Source organism: Tiliqua scincoides, chromosome 3 (assembly GCF_035046505.1).
Source record: "Tiliqua scincoides isolate rTilSci1 chromosome 3, rTilSci1.hap2, whole genome shotgun sequence".
NCBI classification, from domain to species: domain Eukaryota; kingdom Metazoa; phylum Chordata; class Lepidosauria; order Squamata; family Scincidae; genus Tiliqua; species Tiliqua scincoides.
The window spans coordinates 193,918,063-193,933,848 of NC_089823.1; the positions used below are offsets into that span (position 1 = coordinate 193,918,063).

The window sequence follows — 15,786 nt, forward strand, 5'->3', positions numbered from 1 at the left end:
AAAGGATCAGGGAATGAAGCCAAGGATTTTTATTATTCTTTACAGGACTCAATCCCAAAACTAAATCTATTAACTGACAAAGAGCAAATACCCATATTTAGAGGAAAAAAACTAATTTTCTCTGTACATATGAGATCTGTTCAGATGAAATGCACAGGCACACTGAAACATCTAGGCATGGTGAGCTCAAACCAAGTCAGGTTTGAGTTCTTCCCTAAATATGCAGAGAACATAATATCTAGACCAGGGAGATAGTACAGATAACAAGGTTTGTGTAAGGCCCAGGAGAGGAACTGGGGCTCCCAGCAGCTAGGTTCCAACTCTCTCACTCTGGCCTTTAGGGTAGCGTTTGTACCATTGGATGGAGGCAGGTTTCTGGCCACAGAGAAACCTAACCTTCTAGGTTTTGACTCCTGCTAAATCCAAACCTCACTATATATAAGCGCTTCAGAGAAGAGGAGGAGAGAACATAATCTGAAAAAGCATAACTTTGCCCTGGTCATGGAGAGCAATATGTATTTTCCAGTGGCCATGAATGGCAGAAAGGAAAGAGTTTATTCTCCCTTCCCTTCCTTGTGTCAAGGTAACAGGTATTGACAAAGAATTCTTACTGTAAATGTTCTGCATCACCTAATTCATTTTCACCTGCTTAATAATTATAGATACCTGGCAATCTCTTCCTAATCCCCTAAGGGACTGATCATGAACACACAACTATCTAGCCTCTTCACTAGCCTCTAAATAAGAGAAGGGATTATCCAATTTTACAGTACAGAGGGAAAAGCAAGCACTGATGTGCCACAAATAAATGGAAAAAGAGTATTGTACCATTTGGGCCACAGAACAAATAGCATGTATAGAGATAAGAGTCATAAACCAAGTAACCCAAGTTGGAAAGAAAGTGTCCTGATACCATTCAAAATAATTATTTCAAGGGATCCATTTTTTAAAAACACCATATTAATCATTCAGGATTAATGTTCAAGATGAACCAGTGACGATGCACAATTCCCTGACAATTAGACATGAGACTTGATTAAAACCCGAGAGTGAATCACTGAAAGAAAATCACCAAATCAAATCAGGAAGTATTAGCAGAAGGACATCTGGAGTTATGCGGACTTGGGCTTCACAGTCTCTTTGATTTCTAAACATCTACGCATCATTTAATGAACTCTTTGGACCCACTCTAAACACCTTCGAAAGTCACACTGAAGAGGTCTCTTTGGATGGTGCTCTCAGTTTCGATATTTGGGAAAAGTCACGAAGTGCAGTGGTGGTATGTAGTTCCAGGACATAATCCAGCAAATACTTAATGGGAAAAAACATTGCTATGGAAATATGTCTATGGATCAAAGGGGCAAACACAGATAAAAGAGAGAAGGAAGTAGTAGAGGATATTCAAGGCAGAAGAAGAAATGCTCTCACATGCACCTTTACAGGTGTATAAAAGTAAAAACGGAAGCACAGAATGACAGTTGGTACCTGGCAATCCCAAACTGCTACGCGTTTCTTTATTCTTGTTGTTTTTTTCCTTCTTAAACTTTGTCACCAGCCGAAACTTGCCACTTCGACTGCGCTTAGAATAATCCAGTATCTGGTTCTGTAGAAAAAATTATAAAAATCACAATTCAGGAAACACGCAGCTCTCCAAGCTAGAGAAAAATTCACAAATAAGGAATATTTTATGAATAAGGATTCTTGCAAAGAGAAGAAAAATTCTCATATCATTAACCCCTTCAAGGCTAATTTAGTTTAAATTCATGTCATTCAGTTTAGCTCAGGTTCCTATACAGAGAGAGGTACCAGATCAACCTGTTCTTCCTTAAGCTATCATCCAGGCAGAATGTGCTGCCATATTACCTCTTCATCACTGGGTTCCATCAGCTGCCACAGCCATGGAATATCTACCAGCTTCCGCATATGAAAGTCCATTTCTGTCAGGGCTGCCAAGAGCTGTTCTTTCTGTGGTGGATCCAACTGCTGCATCAGAGACAACACCACACAGGCACAGAGTTTCAGGTTGGAGTACAGAATTGCATAATTAAACTCTATCAAGATAGCCACTGAACAAATCACTAAATACTGTACCATCATTATACTTTAAAATGAAATATTTTTGTAAAAGTATTCTCCTGCAGAATATTGCTAAAAAAAATCCTAAGCATGTTTACTCAGAAGTAAATCCCACTGCCCTAATGGGACTGCCTTGCTAATAAGAGTGTTCAGTATAACAGCCTTAGGGCACAATCCTAACCAGGTCTATTCAGAAGTAAGTCCTATTTTGTTCAAAGGAGCTTACTCTCAGGAAAGTGTGGTTAGGATTGCAGCCTTAGAGTGTAATCCAGAGTGCTCTCTGGGCCAACGCAAATCCTGGCACAAGACTGTCACAAACGTGCCGTAAGGCTTCAGCCAAGCAGCTCCCATTTCCTGCAATGGTGACTTCTATAGTGATGTTTTAGAATAGATAGTGCTTGGCTTTCCAGAAACAGATCCTCAGCAGTAACTGAGATATTACTGCAACATTTAACAAGGCAGTAGCTTGTGCTTACATTACATTACATAAAATCACAGATATCATAAGAACAAGCTTACTAATTGTGGTAAGTTGCAAAAATAAGAAATCACAATATTTACACACAGAATGAGAGAGGTAAAAACACCTAAAACAGGTGTCAAGCTGTGGACTTGAACAAATAGGACAATCATGTCTTCAATAAACATGTAGTATGAAACCAGTAGTAGAAAAACCAAGAAAGTTTTTCTGCTATTCACAATTCTTACCAGGGCCACCTTCCCAGCCAGAAGTAGTTCAGTTTCATTATGCAGGGCTTTCACATTATTCACCATCTCTACAACAAGGCTGCAGTTCAGGCCCTGTGTGGAAGTCATAAACATATAACAGTCAAAATGTCTGACCAAAAAGGAACAACTGGGAGCAAACTAAGAGAGACTAAGAGAGTACCTCTGCAGACTTGGATTTGGCATATACTTTGTCCATAGACTTGGAGCTAGCATTGACAGCATGAGCGAGTTCTTGTTCCATGTCCTGGTAAGACTGGGCTATTTCCCGAATGCTACAGGGAAGGGAAAAAAAACAATGGGATAAACTTCCTGGGCCCTTACCTTATTCTAGTTGCCTTCAAAACTTGCAGAAAAAAAGAAAGTGGACCCACCTGTGAATCAGAGCTCCTGCTGCTTGGCAAAACTGATTGATCTGAGTGGACTCGTCTTCAGATATAATTTCTGGGTGCAATGAGAACGAGGGAGGTCGTGGCAGATCACACTTTTGTTTGTCCTCCCAGGACTTTAGGGTGCTCTCAAAGGCCTAAAAAAAGCAGAACAGATTTCACTAGTTCATGTCATAAATGACCATTTAGCAGAAGTGTGTGTTTTATAGCCATACTCTAGAAACCCTGGATGTATGCACTTACACACACACCATCTACTGTCCCTGTAAAGGCTATTGTAATCTTGCACCACACTCTTGAAGTGGAACTCAGGTTTCTCTTCGTTAAGTAGGTTCAAGACTAGAGAATACCACAGGTAAGAGAGTTGGTTCTTACCCTATCTCTGGTTAGTGTCTGTGCCCTGTTTTTATGAACAATCCAAATATATCCTGGGGGTTGGATCCAGGCCTCTCCATCAACTTGTACAGGAACACCCTCATCTCCCAAGATTGCTATCTTCACTGTTCGGCACTATGAGAAATTCATGTGTTAAATGCATCTAATATCATAAAACAGGATATGCTTTCTACACGCTACCTGAAACATCTCCCTTTGCTTCACAATAAGTTTCCCAGAACTACATGCAAAGCAAAAATTGGAACGGCTGTTGCTAGTCCAATAATGAATTCTCGTGCCCTATTCAAAACTGAGCAATTCTGGGAAACCAGCTTATACTGAACACCACCGATGGCATCCATTAGCCTCAAATCTTTTATAAACTGCTGCACCTATTGTAACTTAATACCTCCTACTTGAGAACATTCAACTTAAGAATCTTCAAAGATATGAACAGCCACAAGCAACCCTCAGCTCCCAGCCCCCGCACCCTCCTTAAGAAACAAAGGAAGGGCTTTTAAACCTTACAACTCAGTACACATGTGCTCTCTCTCCCCCCCTCATTCCAGTCCCAGGAATTCCCATATTTAGTGCTCCACTGCTATAGCAACAGGTTTGCTATTTTCAGCACTGCTGAGCAGCTTCCTTAGCTTGTTTTGCCAGCATTGTTGGACTTATTAACAAAGCAACTTACAGACAGAACTTGCAACCTAACACGTTTCTGAGTGGTTTCGGTATAAGCTAAACCCTATTCAATACTTGTTAGTTCTCCCAAACAAAACTACTTCACCCTTGAAATGTTCTATGTATAGTAAGGCAATTAAGAAGCAAGCAACTTGGTGAAATACCTGGGCAATTCGATGATGCTGGAGGTTAATCACACGTGAGACAGCCATTTGCATACTACCAAATACTGCTACCACTTCCAGGATCTTATCATCAAAAGAAGGAGCTGTAAATGTCTGGGGGAGGAAAAGGGAGAAACTTATCCCACTTCCAAAGCAATTATAATGGCTTCCTCTGTGTCTTAATAACTAGGAGGCCAACTCCACAAGACTTACACATGCCCCAGCAACAGAAAATAATATTCCCTAGAAGACCCCAGTGTGAAACTGCTGAATTGAAATTTATCAGGAAGTTTGCTATTGTTATTCAGTCTTGACCTGAGACAATGGTTTCCTGTTGTATTACAGGGTTAGCTAAGTGAGGAGGATTTTGTTATCACCAATTAGATATATAAAAAAGAAAAGCATAATGGTATTTATTATACACACAGAGAAAAAGAATTGCCATGGACTGTAGCCCTTTCCAGATATTTAGTATCTCTGGGGCGATGAATTCATGGTGGTAGGGAAGAGATTGAGGGAGCACCTGCAAGACCTGCACCTGCACTGCACTCCAAAGTTCCAGTACCTGCTGACAATCACTGTACCTGGGGATACTGTAAATATTGTGATTTCTGCAACCCACCAAATTCTTACAATATCTATGATTTCACAGGAAGGCTGTCTCCCTGGGTACTGTGTTTGCTGCTTCAGACAGATGCTATACTCACGGATCGACTGTGGGTAGGATGCAGGGCATCAGAGTACCCTGGCATAGGGCTTGCAAGAACTCTATTGTTGCCCCCCCCATAATACATTTGCCCATGAAAGTCCATATAAAATGGGTTTATATGGCTTGCATTCTGTAGGCATTTCATGCCACTTACACTCCTCCCTTTTTTCTATGCCCCTGAATATATGTATTAACCTGACAACTGAGGACACTTCATGCATCTAATGAAGTGAGATCTACTCCAGGAAAGTTATGCTACAGTACACAGCAGTTCTCAAAGTGTGGGTCTCAACCTGATTTTTGGTGCGTTACAGCCTGTTGTGACCAGGAAGCTGACAGGCATAATGGTGTGTGACACGGAAGCTGCTTTTGATTTGTGCTGGCGTGTGAACATTTGCCATGTCACACCCTTGTAGCAGTGGGTCCATGACCAACTAAAAATCAACCAAAACCACAGCAACTTGGTTACTGCTGATGTGACAATGAATCAAGAAGTGTTGCTGCCATGTAGTGGAGAGGAGTGATGGATGATAAGATCAGCTGGAAGAATAACCAGCAGGTACTGGTAACCAACCAAAAGGCCAACATTAACAATAACCAGACACAGTGAATTGCAATATCTACTCATCTTTTAATACTAACACTTTATATTTGTTCTAGTAATGGTATTTTTCACATATATTTTGGGCTTTATGCAAAACGTAGGCACTACATTTTTCATGTTCATTATTTATCATAGTGTTATTTACTTGCATCTGTATGTTCTGAAAGTACTTTATTACTTAAACTGGGGTGCCCAAACCCTGGTGCGCAGGCCATTTGTGGCCCTTGGGGACTCCCAATCCAGCCAGCAGGGAGCCCTCAATCTCTATGTTGCCTCTGGCCCACCAGAGACTTGCTGGAGCCCACTCTGGCGTGATACGACTGCTCTCAGCATGGGGGCCAACTGTTTGACCTCCTGTGTGAGCTGTGGGCCGAGAGCTCCCTCCACTGCTAGCTGTTTCAGATCTGTGAAGCAGCAGCGGCAGCAAAGACTGAACTTGCTCTGCACAAGGCTTTTTATAGGCCTTGAGCTATTTCGAGACCTTCATTCATTCATATAAGTTCCATCTCTAATATATTCATTTATGTAAATTTATCCAAATCTTAAATATAAATTATTTCTTTTTTCCCTCTGGCCCCTGACACTGTCAGAGATTATGTGGCCCTCCTGCCAAAAAGTTTGAACACCCCTGATTTAAACAATTGTCAGTAACAGGAAAACAGAATTACATTACAAGTGGTCAAGCAGCTTGCATCAGCAGTGAATGGCAGAATGAGCCATCACCTCCCTCCAGCTTGCTCCAGACATGAGCTACACTGATTCACTTCCTACTCGCTTGAGTGAGAAGCAGATCATTTGCCACCTTACTGTGCTCCTCATGCAGTTTCCTCAAACCTGCAAGTGTGAATGAAGCTCTTTCCTTTACATGGTTCCTACAAATATAACCATAAATCCTACACTTCCAGGTTTGAGGAAACTGTGCAAGGAACATGTTATGGGGCTTTTTTTGACCTTCCAGTGTGCTGCAGCAGAGGTGGCAGTGGTGGGCAGTTTCCTAGGTCATGCTGCCCCTGAAAGTGGTACAAATTAAATCACAATATTCTTACAGTTTTCAAATAAATGACAATCTGAACTGAACAGTAACTTCACAAATGAGAATATTTAGATGGGAGTGCTTTGCTTCAGTGATTTTGGCACAAAGGAGGAGAAATTAAAAGACTACCATCCTTATTTGCAAAAATTGAGAAATTACTCACATCATCTTCCTTGGTTCCCCCCCAGAAATTGGTGCCTCCTGCAAAGCTCGGGATGTTAAGGACAGCAATTCCTTGAAGGCTAGGCAAAGGAATTGGACGCCCATCACACTGCATGATATAAAGATAATTTTATGTAACTTGAGAAATCTGCAGACTTTAAAGACAGCACAATCCAGTGCATATCTACTCAAAAGTAAGTCCTGCTGTGTTCAACGGAGCCAACTCCCAGGAAATGTGTACAGGATATCAGCCTAAGTGGGTTAATCACCTTTTAAAATGTTTGACACTAGGCAACTACCCACAACTTACACAGCGGACTGATTATGCAATCTACTTTCATGAAAACCCTGATCTCTAAGCATAGTACGTACTAAGATAAGAGCAAAAGTATGCAATAATAAAGCACAGTGAGAATCCTAAGCACAGAAAGTAGATGTAGGGGTCTTATCTGTAACTGCAATTCTATATGTGTTCGGTTTTTCATGGATCTGGCTCAATAACTTTTTTTTTTATCACAGATTGTCCTTTCAAAAATGTACAGAAGTAAGATTTATATTTATATATTCTATGTATTTTTCATTGTTATGACTTTTTGAAATACTGAAAGGTGCAGATGAAACAAGAAAACTATATATTTTATCTATAAAAGTGGGGTCTCTGTATCAGCGGATTCTGTATCCGCGGATCTGGCTCAATGCAGGTCTCCTGGACCCATGTTGAACCAGACTTGGCCCAACTGGAGCTGTGTGCCGGTCTCCTCCAGAGGGCTTTCTGAAGCCTGCAGAGGCTGTGCATGTCTGCCTATGGACTCTTTGGGTTTCAGAATGGCCATTTCAGCCCAAAACACACAACTTCTGGTTTCTCAAAGGGAAACTGCAAGTGTCATTTTTGCCCTTATAAAGCATTCTGAGGCCTGGGGAAGCCCCTGGAGACCCTCTCTCCAGAAACCAGAAGTTGTGTTTTTTTTGGCTGAAATGGCCAATTTGAAGCCCGCAGAGGCCCCAGGCTTAAATTCATCCAGGTTAAATTTATCAATCAAGAGTGAAAGAAATTTCTTTGCAACCATAATCATTGTTGCAGACGATATCTATTACTGGCTCTCCACTATCACTGGTGCCAGCCACACTAATTATCTGTAAGTGGGAAGAAATTTTGAGGCAACTGAATTTAGTACAAGGGATAAGAAATCAGACATAGAACCAGACATAGAACATTGAATCAGGCACAATATTAATTGTTGTGTGAAAACAAGTTAACAGTTGCAGATTTGAACTGAAGGAGGCTGACCAAACAGATTGGTTAAATAAATGCTCCAAAGCAGGTCTCTTGTTATCTGGTGTGTTCCCTGGGGCATTTGGTGGGCCACTATGAGATACAGGAAGCTGGACTAGAATGGTTAAATAAATGCTCCAAAGCAGGTCTCTTGTTATCTGGTGTGTTCCCTGGGGCATTTGGTGGGCCACTATGAGATACAGGAAGCTGGACTAGATGGGCCTATGGCCTGATCCAGCAGGACTGTTCTTATGTTCTTAAGCAGGATAATAAGTGCACATGGGGGAAGAAGACCAAACAATATCTTCTTGTCACAGTGGAAAATCTATACTGAAAGATCAAATTGCTGAGCATATTACCTCAAGCAAAACTTTCTGTTCTAAGTTTTTGTATGTTCTGTGCAGCAGCTCCTTAGTCCCAAGAACTCCATACCACATCATGTTCTTTGTACGACTTCTAATAAGGAAAGACAAAAAACCAGTGATATAACAGACAAAAAAAATACGAGTTGAGTCTCATTATTCATGAGGGTTCCTTTCCCAGAACTCACATGGACAGCAAAAATAGCATTTGTGATGTAACACAGAGTCATTAGGTAGACAATCCATCAATCAATCTCTCTCCAGGCACTTAGAAACGGCTTTGCTCTGAGCCAGCGACCCCTCCCTTGATCCAGAACTGGGAAAGAATGCACATTATCTTCCTTTCGTGTGCTCAGGGGGAAGGGGTCGCTGAGTGAAGCTGTTCTAAGTGCCTGGAGAGAGAATGATTGATGGATTGTCATCCAGCTGCCCTCTCTTGTATAAATGAGGCTATCGTTAAACACGTTTTTTCCTTTAATTTAAAGGGCCTTCTCATCATATTGAGATAGAAAAATCTGTGGATTTTTCCACAGGTGAAAAATCCATGGATAAATAGGTTATATCGGTAATTGCTTGCATGACTGTCTTGCTACAACAGTAAGAAAAGCAGTTTATCAAACTGATTTTAAAGGGATGCATTTTTCCCCTTCTCCAGGGATCAGCACATTCCTTCTCATTTGCAGTGGCCATTCATGTTGAGTCAAATCCATGAATAAAAAATCCATGTATAACAAGGTTGGACCAGTACATGGACGTTTATAGCATGGCACTCAAATGAAACCTCTCAGACTAAATGAAAAACAAAAATTAGACTAAAAACAGACTAAATGAAAAACAAAAACAACTGAAAATCTCATCCAATTTCTGTGAGTGAGAAATATTAAAGTAACAAATAGTTTGGTAAAATATCATTCCCTTCTCCGGAAAGAAATAGCTTTGAAAAATGAAACTACTGGAAAAGTCAGCAAAATAATCACCACCCTCTGCCTAAACTTCTGAATCAAAAAGCACAATGTGTCTCACACACCATTTGATATCCTAAAGTCTTCAAAAATTAGATTAGGATAGGCAGGATTCAGTGAGTAACCACGGTAACAAGATTCCTTCTAGGTTATATACACTATCATTGGTTAAAGCAATAAAAGAGTCAAAAGAAATATACTGAAATAGCTTACTCAGGCACTAACCAGATTTATAACCGCAATTGACACAGTAGGGTACAGGTTTTACAAAAGATCCAAAGCTGTTTCTCAAATGGATGACCTACCTGCACTTTTCTGGGTGCTCATCACGCTTGTTGTTGAAATCCAAAGAGATCTTTGCATCAAGTCCAATTCCAAAATAGTTATTCATTACACATTTCTCCACATAACAATCACTATAAAGGAAAAGAGGGATGCTTTAACTTAACGTAATGGAATATTTCAGCATTCCCCAAACAATTTGCAGCAACTCTCACTTATCCATATGAAATAGCCCTCTCTGCACCAAGAGTGAAGCCTGTTAAGAAATGATATCCAGTGCAGGTCAACATTATGCTTCTCATTGAAGAAAAGAAAGCAGCCAAAAAGCCAATAAAATGACAAAAATAAATAAAGGGAAATGGACAATAAAATGACAAGATATAAATAAAGGGAAATGGAACAAGTAAATGGTATGCTTGTGGTTGATTAACTGAAATAATAAGGAAAACAAAGACGGTTTGCTACTAGCTAGTAGCAGTTTGCTACTAGCTCCACAGTGTGCTTGGAGCCAATTTCATTACCTCATTCACCATTTCAATAAAGTACCGAAAAACATTTGGCCAGGTACAGAACCATACACATGGTTCAGTAAACATTACAAGCCACAGTAAACATCTATAGGTTTGGTATCCAGAAGGGAAATGAGAATGAATTTGGAAATATTTATGAATGAAATATGATTTCATATCATATCACTATGACTTTCCATGGGAAAGGGCATATGAAAAATGTGGGGAGAGGGAGGTTTTATCATTTTCTGTATAATTCAAACTGTTAAAAGGATAAGATGAGTTTGGTAGAAAATGTACATGGGTCCTCTTTCTCCGCGGCTTCAGAACACACAGATTTGACCCTCCACAGGTTCCAAACCTACATCTGGAGGGCCCACAAAGGACCTCCAGACACAACTGGAAAACACTTCCTGTCACGTCTGGAGGCCCTCTGTGGGCCCACCCATGGATCTCAGTATCTGTTGGTTCAGGATCCACAGGGGGTCTGGGAATGGATCTCCCATGCATACCAAGGTCTGTATATGGCTTTGCAAGAGATATTTTCTTTTAAAATGATTTTTCCCTTAATCATGACTGAAAAAGAGGTTCCTCCCCTTTATTCTCATTTGAATACTCACAGAGTTTCTGGCTCAGAATTAAAGGGATCTGCATTAATCAGTAAGCGGCTGATGACCGAACCTCCAGGTAGAGAGCCAGATGCTCCAGCACGCATATCTGTTGACAAAATTAATGTTACAGGAAATAGGATGGAGCTTATGAAGTGTGGCAAGGCTGAGCTTATTTACAATAGGCAAAACAGTATGTATTTTACCTCCAAAACCAACAGGATGTCGCTTCTGGAGCATGAAACATTATCTCACATTTTCACTGTTGCTGAACAATGAGGGAAAAACAGGACTTCAAACCTACGAAAAATTCCAGCCTTAGTACTTAAATCCTACACAGGAGCAGGTTCAAGCCCATTCAATTTTTCCTATTATGATTGTATGAAATGCAGTGAGCAACTACTATTTATGGGGAACACAGGACTTCCCATATAATCTGTTCTATATTAATTAGAAAGCTGGAAGGAAGAGATCCAAGATTTAATTCTGAAGAGGGACCCACTCCTATAAAGGGGTGGAAGATCCTCAGACCTGGTTTGGAAATGTGAGCAAGGCACAGGTGTTCCAAGACAGAGTTGCAAGATGAACAGCCTACTATAAAGAAATAGCTCTTTTCTTCTACTAGAAAAGGAATACAGATGAATTCATGGTTCATTTGTGAAAGAAAGGATAGGATTGTATTTCAAGGCTGCATAGTACATTGTTTAAGACTTCCAGGTTTTCAAACTCTTGTTCCTTACATGATCAGATTAGGTCAGATCAGAAAGGTCAATTTTTCTAACAAAAGAAAAAAGTTAAACCAACCAGTTCTGAACAAGAGTTAAGTTACATGAACAAGCCTGTTGTTCAAAGTAATGAGGTATGTGCCAGAAATTTCTGGGTAGGAGCAATACTCACATACTACTAATGAACTGAAGACTTTCAATGCATGTGAAAGACATAGGATTTGGTCTGAAGTGACTTGAGACTTCACTATAAGGACCATTCTTAATTCCTATGACTTTCCTGAACTTAGTTCCTGGCACTTGCCTATATTCCACTTTCACAGCAGTAGATTACTCCTAATTATGATTATATGTGCAGGGTACACACAGTGTAAACAATTCTTTCAAAAGGCCTATATATGCCACACAAACAAAGTCAGCCTTTTCTTAAAGAAAAATTGTTGGTGATCAACATTGCTTTTATGGCCTTTCCTATTCTAGACCAATCAAGTGTTCTCCACAAGTGGATTTATTTCCTACATGGAAAGACATTCATTTAAATTAATCACAGGAATCATGTTCTGCTCAGAAGAGCAGGATCTTATGCCCAGATCAGCTAGAAAGAAAGGGTGTGTGGCACTCACTAGGGTAGAGGATCTTTGCATTCAGCATTGGCAGATTGTCCCGGTTTCCTGCCTGAGGAGGAAGAGAGGCAGAGCTTCCCACAGATAAACCTCCTTTATTTATTAACCTTTCACAAGGTGACTTGATCACTATAAAATATAACACAAACCAATGATACTATTAGTTTATTACTTTAAATATAGTATAAAGATAAGATGTGGAAGAATGTACTTTTTCTTGATTACAAATTATGCCATGTTAACATTTTATAACACGTTTTGTATTGGGTAGATTCTTTAAGGACTTCCATATCTAAAATATGCCTGTTAAGAGATTAATGAAAAGTTATGTTAGAACTGTGGACTCCAAATCGTAGGACCGCTATGTTAAGGAAAAGCCTTCCCCATTGTGCACAGTTCTTGCTGTTCTGTGCTGCTGCCTGTCATCTTTCCAGCTGATCTCATCAGAGAGTTGCACAAGGCAGCTGTTTCTGACCCGAAATTGGGGCACAGAGCCTGCTGGGGCAATGGCTAGAGGAAGCAACAGTCCAGTGCAACTTTCTGACAAGATGGGCTGAAAAGATAACAGGCAGCAGCGCAGAATGGTAAGCGCCGCACATGACGGGAAAGGCTTTTTCCAGGTGCTGTATCCAGCCTGCAGGCCACGGTTTAGTACCTACTGTGTTAGAAGGTACATCTTTGGCTGAAACAAAAGCCACAGGAAGTGCTCCTAGCTCAAAATGCATAGGGCACATAGGTTACAATCTCAAAACACACTTATTAAGAAAGATCCATTGAACACAGTGAGATTTATTTCTCAGTAAAATGCAGTTAATTCCCTTATAAATATTTGTCAACATCTGCAGCTCCCCACTCCCATCAATGTCTTCTCATTACTTCAGAGACAGACCCTCTGTTTTTTCTAGCATTTTCAGACAACATTAAACATTCCAAAAAAAAAGAGACTCCCGTCATGATTGTGAGATGTTAATAGCAAATTATATTGTAAGCTATAGCCTACCCCTCAGTATCCACAGGGAACTGGATTCCAGATGCTGGAATCCACTGGGGGCCTGGTGAGGCACTTCAATAACTTACCTGAAAGCCACGCCCAGTCCTCTGGAGGTCACAACGGACTCCTAGTCTCCTCAGAAAGCCTCCCAGTTGTGACTAAAGTCACTTCCAGGTTGTACCGGCAACTTCCGGTTACATCTAGAAGTGTTCTGAGGCACAGAAAGGCCACATGCTATATAATATACACTGTGCAATGTTAAAAGGGATGTCTTTTAGGGACTAACCTGCAGCTATATTGTTTTATTGGAAAATTGCAGTATAAATTGCAGTAAAGAACACAATAAAGTGTGTTCTTTTTTAAACTGCAAATGTCTCACGGTCAATGCAATCCCAAAGATGTTTCATTTTTAAGGTTTTCTTGGGGTATATTTTATTCCAATACTGGATTGATACAAAACATTTATTTTAAAACTGAATTTATTTATATATCTACTGCATTTATATCCTGCCTTTCTCCCTGAAGGGACCCAAGGTGGCTCAAATTACTCAAAAGAAAAAGTGTGTCAATAACTTTTAGGGGGATACACACAACTGAACTTATGACTACTACTACTAAGAAATGTTGATTTCAAGGCTGCTTTTGACCTAATCCCTAGATCTAGGCTATGGGATAAGTTTGCAGCTTCGTCCATTGATCATCGATTATTTGCTGCTTATGGTTAGCTTGTACAGCAATTCTGGCATAAGGATTAGGTGTTCATCTAATGGTCATTTAATGAATTCAATTTTGGTTAATAAAGGGGTCAGACAGGGTTGTGTTCTTGCCCCCCTTTTATTTAATTTTTATATAAATTCATTGATTACTTCTTTTGATGATCTGGCCCTACATCCTCCAAAGGTTGCTGATCGTCATGTCCCTGTTCTGGTATATGCCGACGATGTGCTCATATTATCGAGAACACAGGTTGGCATGAGGAGGGCTCTTCGCCATCTAGCCCTGGTCAGTTCACAGGAGGAATTAACTATTAATTATGATAAAACAAAGGTGCTGGCTTTTGCTAGAAGTTATAAGGCCTTTCGATGGCTCCTAAATGGGAAACCCATTGAGCAGGTTAAAGTAATATAATACCTGGGGGTGATTTTTCACTATCAAGGAGGTCGTTTGGCCCATAAAAACTATGTCAGTCAATCAGCACAGAAAACATCTAGTGCCATTTATCGTTTTTATTCATCTAAAGGCGCCAAATTTCTCCCTGCGGCTTTAAGACTGCATACTGCTAAAACCAGGGTTCATTTGCTTTATGATTCTGAGATCGCCCCATATTTAAATACCAGGTCTCTGGAGGTGATCCAGACCAAATTTTTGCGTCGACTAATGTATGTTCCCCAATGTGTGCCGAATACTGTGGTTAGGTTGGAATCTGGTACCCCAAGTATAGAGATGTCGATGTGGCTAAATGCCTTACATTATTTTTTGAAGATTCTCTCGAGACAGGATAACTTTACTTATTTGATCTTTTTGGATCCTTTTGTAGGCACCTGGGAAAAAAGGCGCTTGGACCATTTTAAATGCTGCGATCTCTCCCCAGAGTCTTTAATGATGATGAGCCTGGGAGACGCAAAAGAAATTTTGCGTCAGAGTTTGGTGGACCTTGAAATGAGATCTGCGAGAGCCAGACCTCCTGCGTATGTTTTTCATGGGGATCGCTCTTGTACTTTCTCCTGCCAGATACTTTTATAATATTGTTATTCCTAAATTTAGGATTGCTTTTACTAAAGCCAGGTGTAATGTACTTTTATCAGCAGTCCTTTTGGGATGTTATGCAAGGCGTCCCTATTCAGAGAGACTGTGCCCCTGCCCTCATAATGAGGTGGAGACAACTGCCCACACTGTTTTGTAATGTCCATATTATGATGACTTGAGATCTAAATTTATTTCCCCGATTTTCGGTACTGAAATGGGGATGCAGGTGGAGGAGCAGCTTGCTTTTCTGCTATCTGATGTATACTCTGATATATCATTCAGGGTTGCCCGTTTCTGTTATGCTGCACAGTTGGTAAGAAAGAAAACTGAGAGTGTCAATCTCTGATTTTATGATTTTATATATGTGTAAATGGGGTGTTGGTCTTAATTTTGTGTATTTTGTTTTGTTGTCTGTGATTAGCTGGTCGGATGATCGTAAATAAAGTAAAAGTACTACTAAGAAATACATTTTGCACATTGCCGTCTAAAACTGAACTATGCTCCTATATCTACAACTAAGGTCACACTACAACCTCAGTTCCACTTTGGAGGTTCTCCTTCAAATCCCTGTGATAAGGGGAGTTCCCAATAGAGGATGTTTTTGTTCTTACTTGGGAGGGTGTGGAACAGTCTCCCAAAAGATCCCTAACTGCTTGCTTTTAGACTGGAAGTGAAATTGGTTTAAGAAGTCCTTTTTAGAACTGATGTCTCTTCACACATTTTTGTACATAGGGGTGGGTAGGGTCAGAATGATTGTACCAACAAGCCCCACACTGGCAAAGA

At 40.3% G+C, this 15,786-nt stretch overlaps 1 protein-coding gene across 4 annotated transcripts in view; it reads right to left on the reverse strand.

Moving 5' to 3' along the window:
- DGKD (diacylglycerol kinase delta) overlaps positions 1 to 15,786 on the reverse strand; it is a 90,868-nt gene that overhangs the window by 6,121 nt on the left and 68,961 nt on the right. For all 4 annotated transcript variants that reach the window (XM_066619920.1, XM_066619921.1, XM_066619922.1 and 1 more), the window contains 12 exons: positions 12,267 to 12,395; positions 10,931 to 11,027; positions 9,825 to 9,935; positions 8,555 to 8,651; positions 6,924 to 7,031; positions 4,415 to 4,528; positions 3,567 to 3,701; positions 3,177 to 3,328; positions 2,966 to 3,077; positions 2,785 to 2,877; positions 1,864 to 1,983; positions 1,486 to 1,603 (listed from right to left, as the gene is read on the reverse strand). In XM_066619920.1, the coding sequence (XP_066476017.1) occupies positions 1,486 to 1,603; positions 1,864 to 1,983; positions 2,785 to 2,877; positions 2,966 to 3,077; positions 3,177 to 3,328; positions 3,567 to 3,701; positions 4,415 to 4,528; positions 6,924 to 7,031; positions 8,555 to 8,651; positions 9,825 to 9,935; positions 10,931 to 11,027; positions 12,267 to 12,395 (1,386 nt within the window). The remainder of the gene's footprint in view (positions 1 to 1,485; positions 1,604 to 1,863; positions 1,984 to 2,784; positions 2,878 to 2,965; positions 3,078 to 3,176; positions 3,329 to 3,566; positions 3,702 to 4,414; positions 4,529 to 6,923; positions 7,032 to 8,554; positions 8,652 to 9,824; positions 9,936 to 10,930; positions 11,028 to 12,266; positions 12,396 to 15,786) is intronic.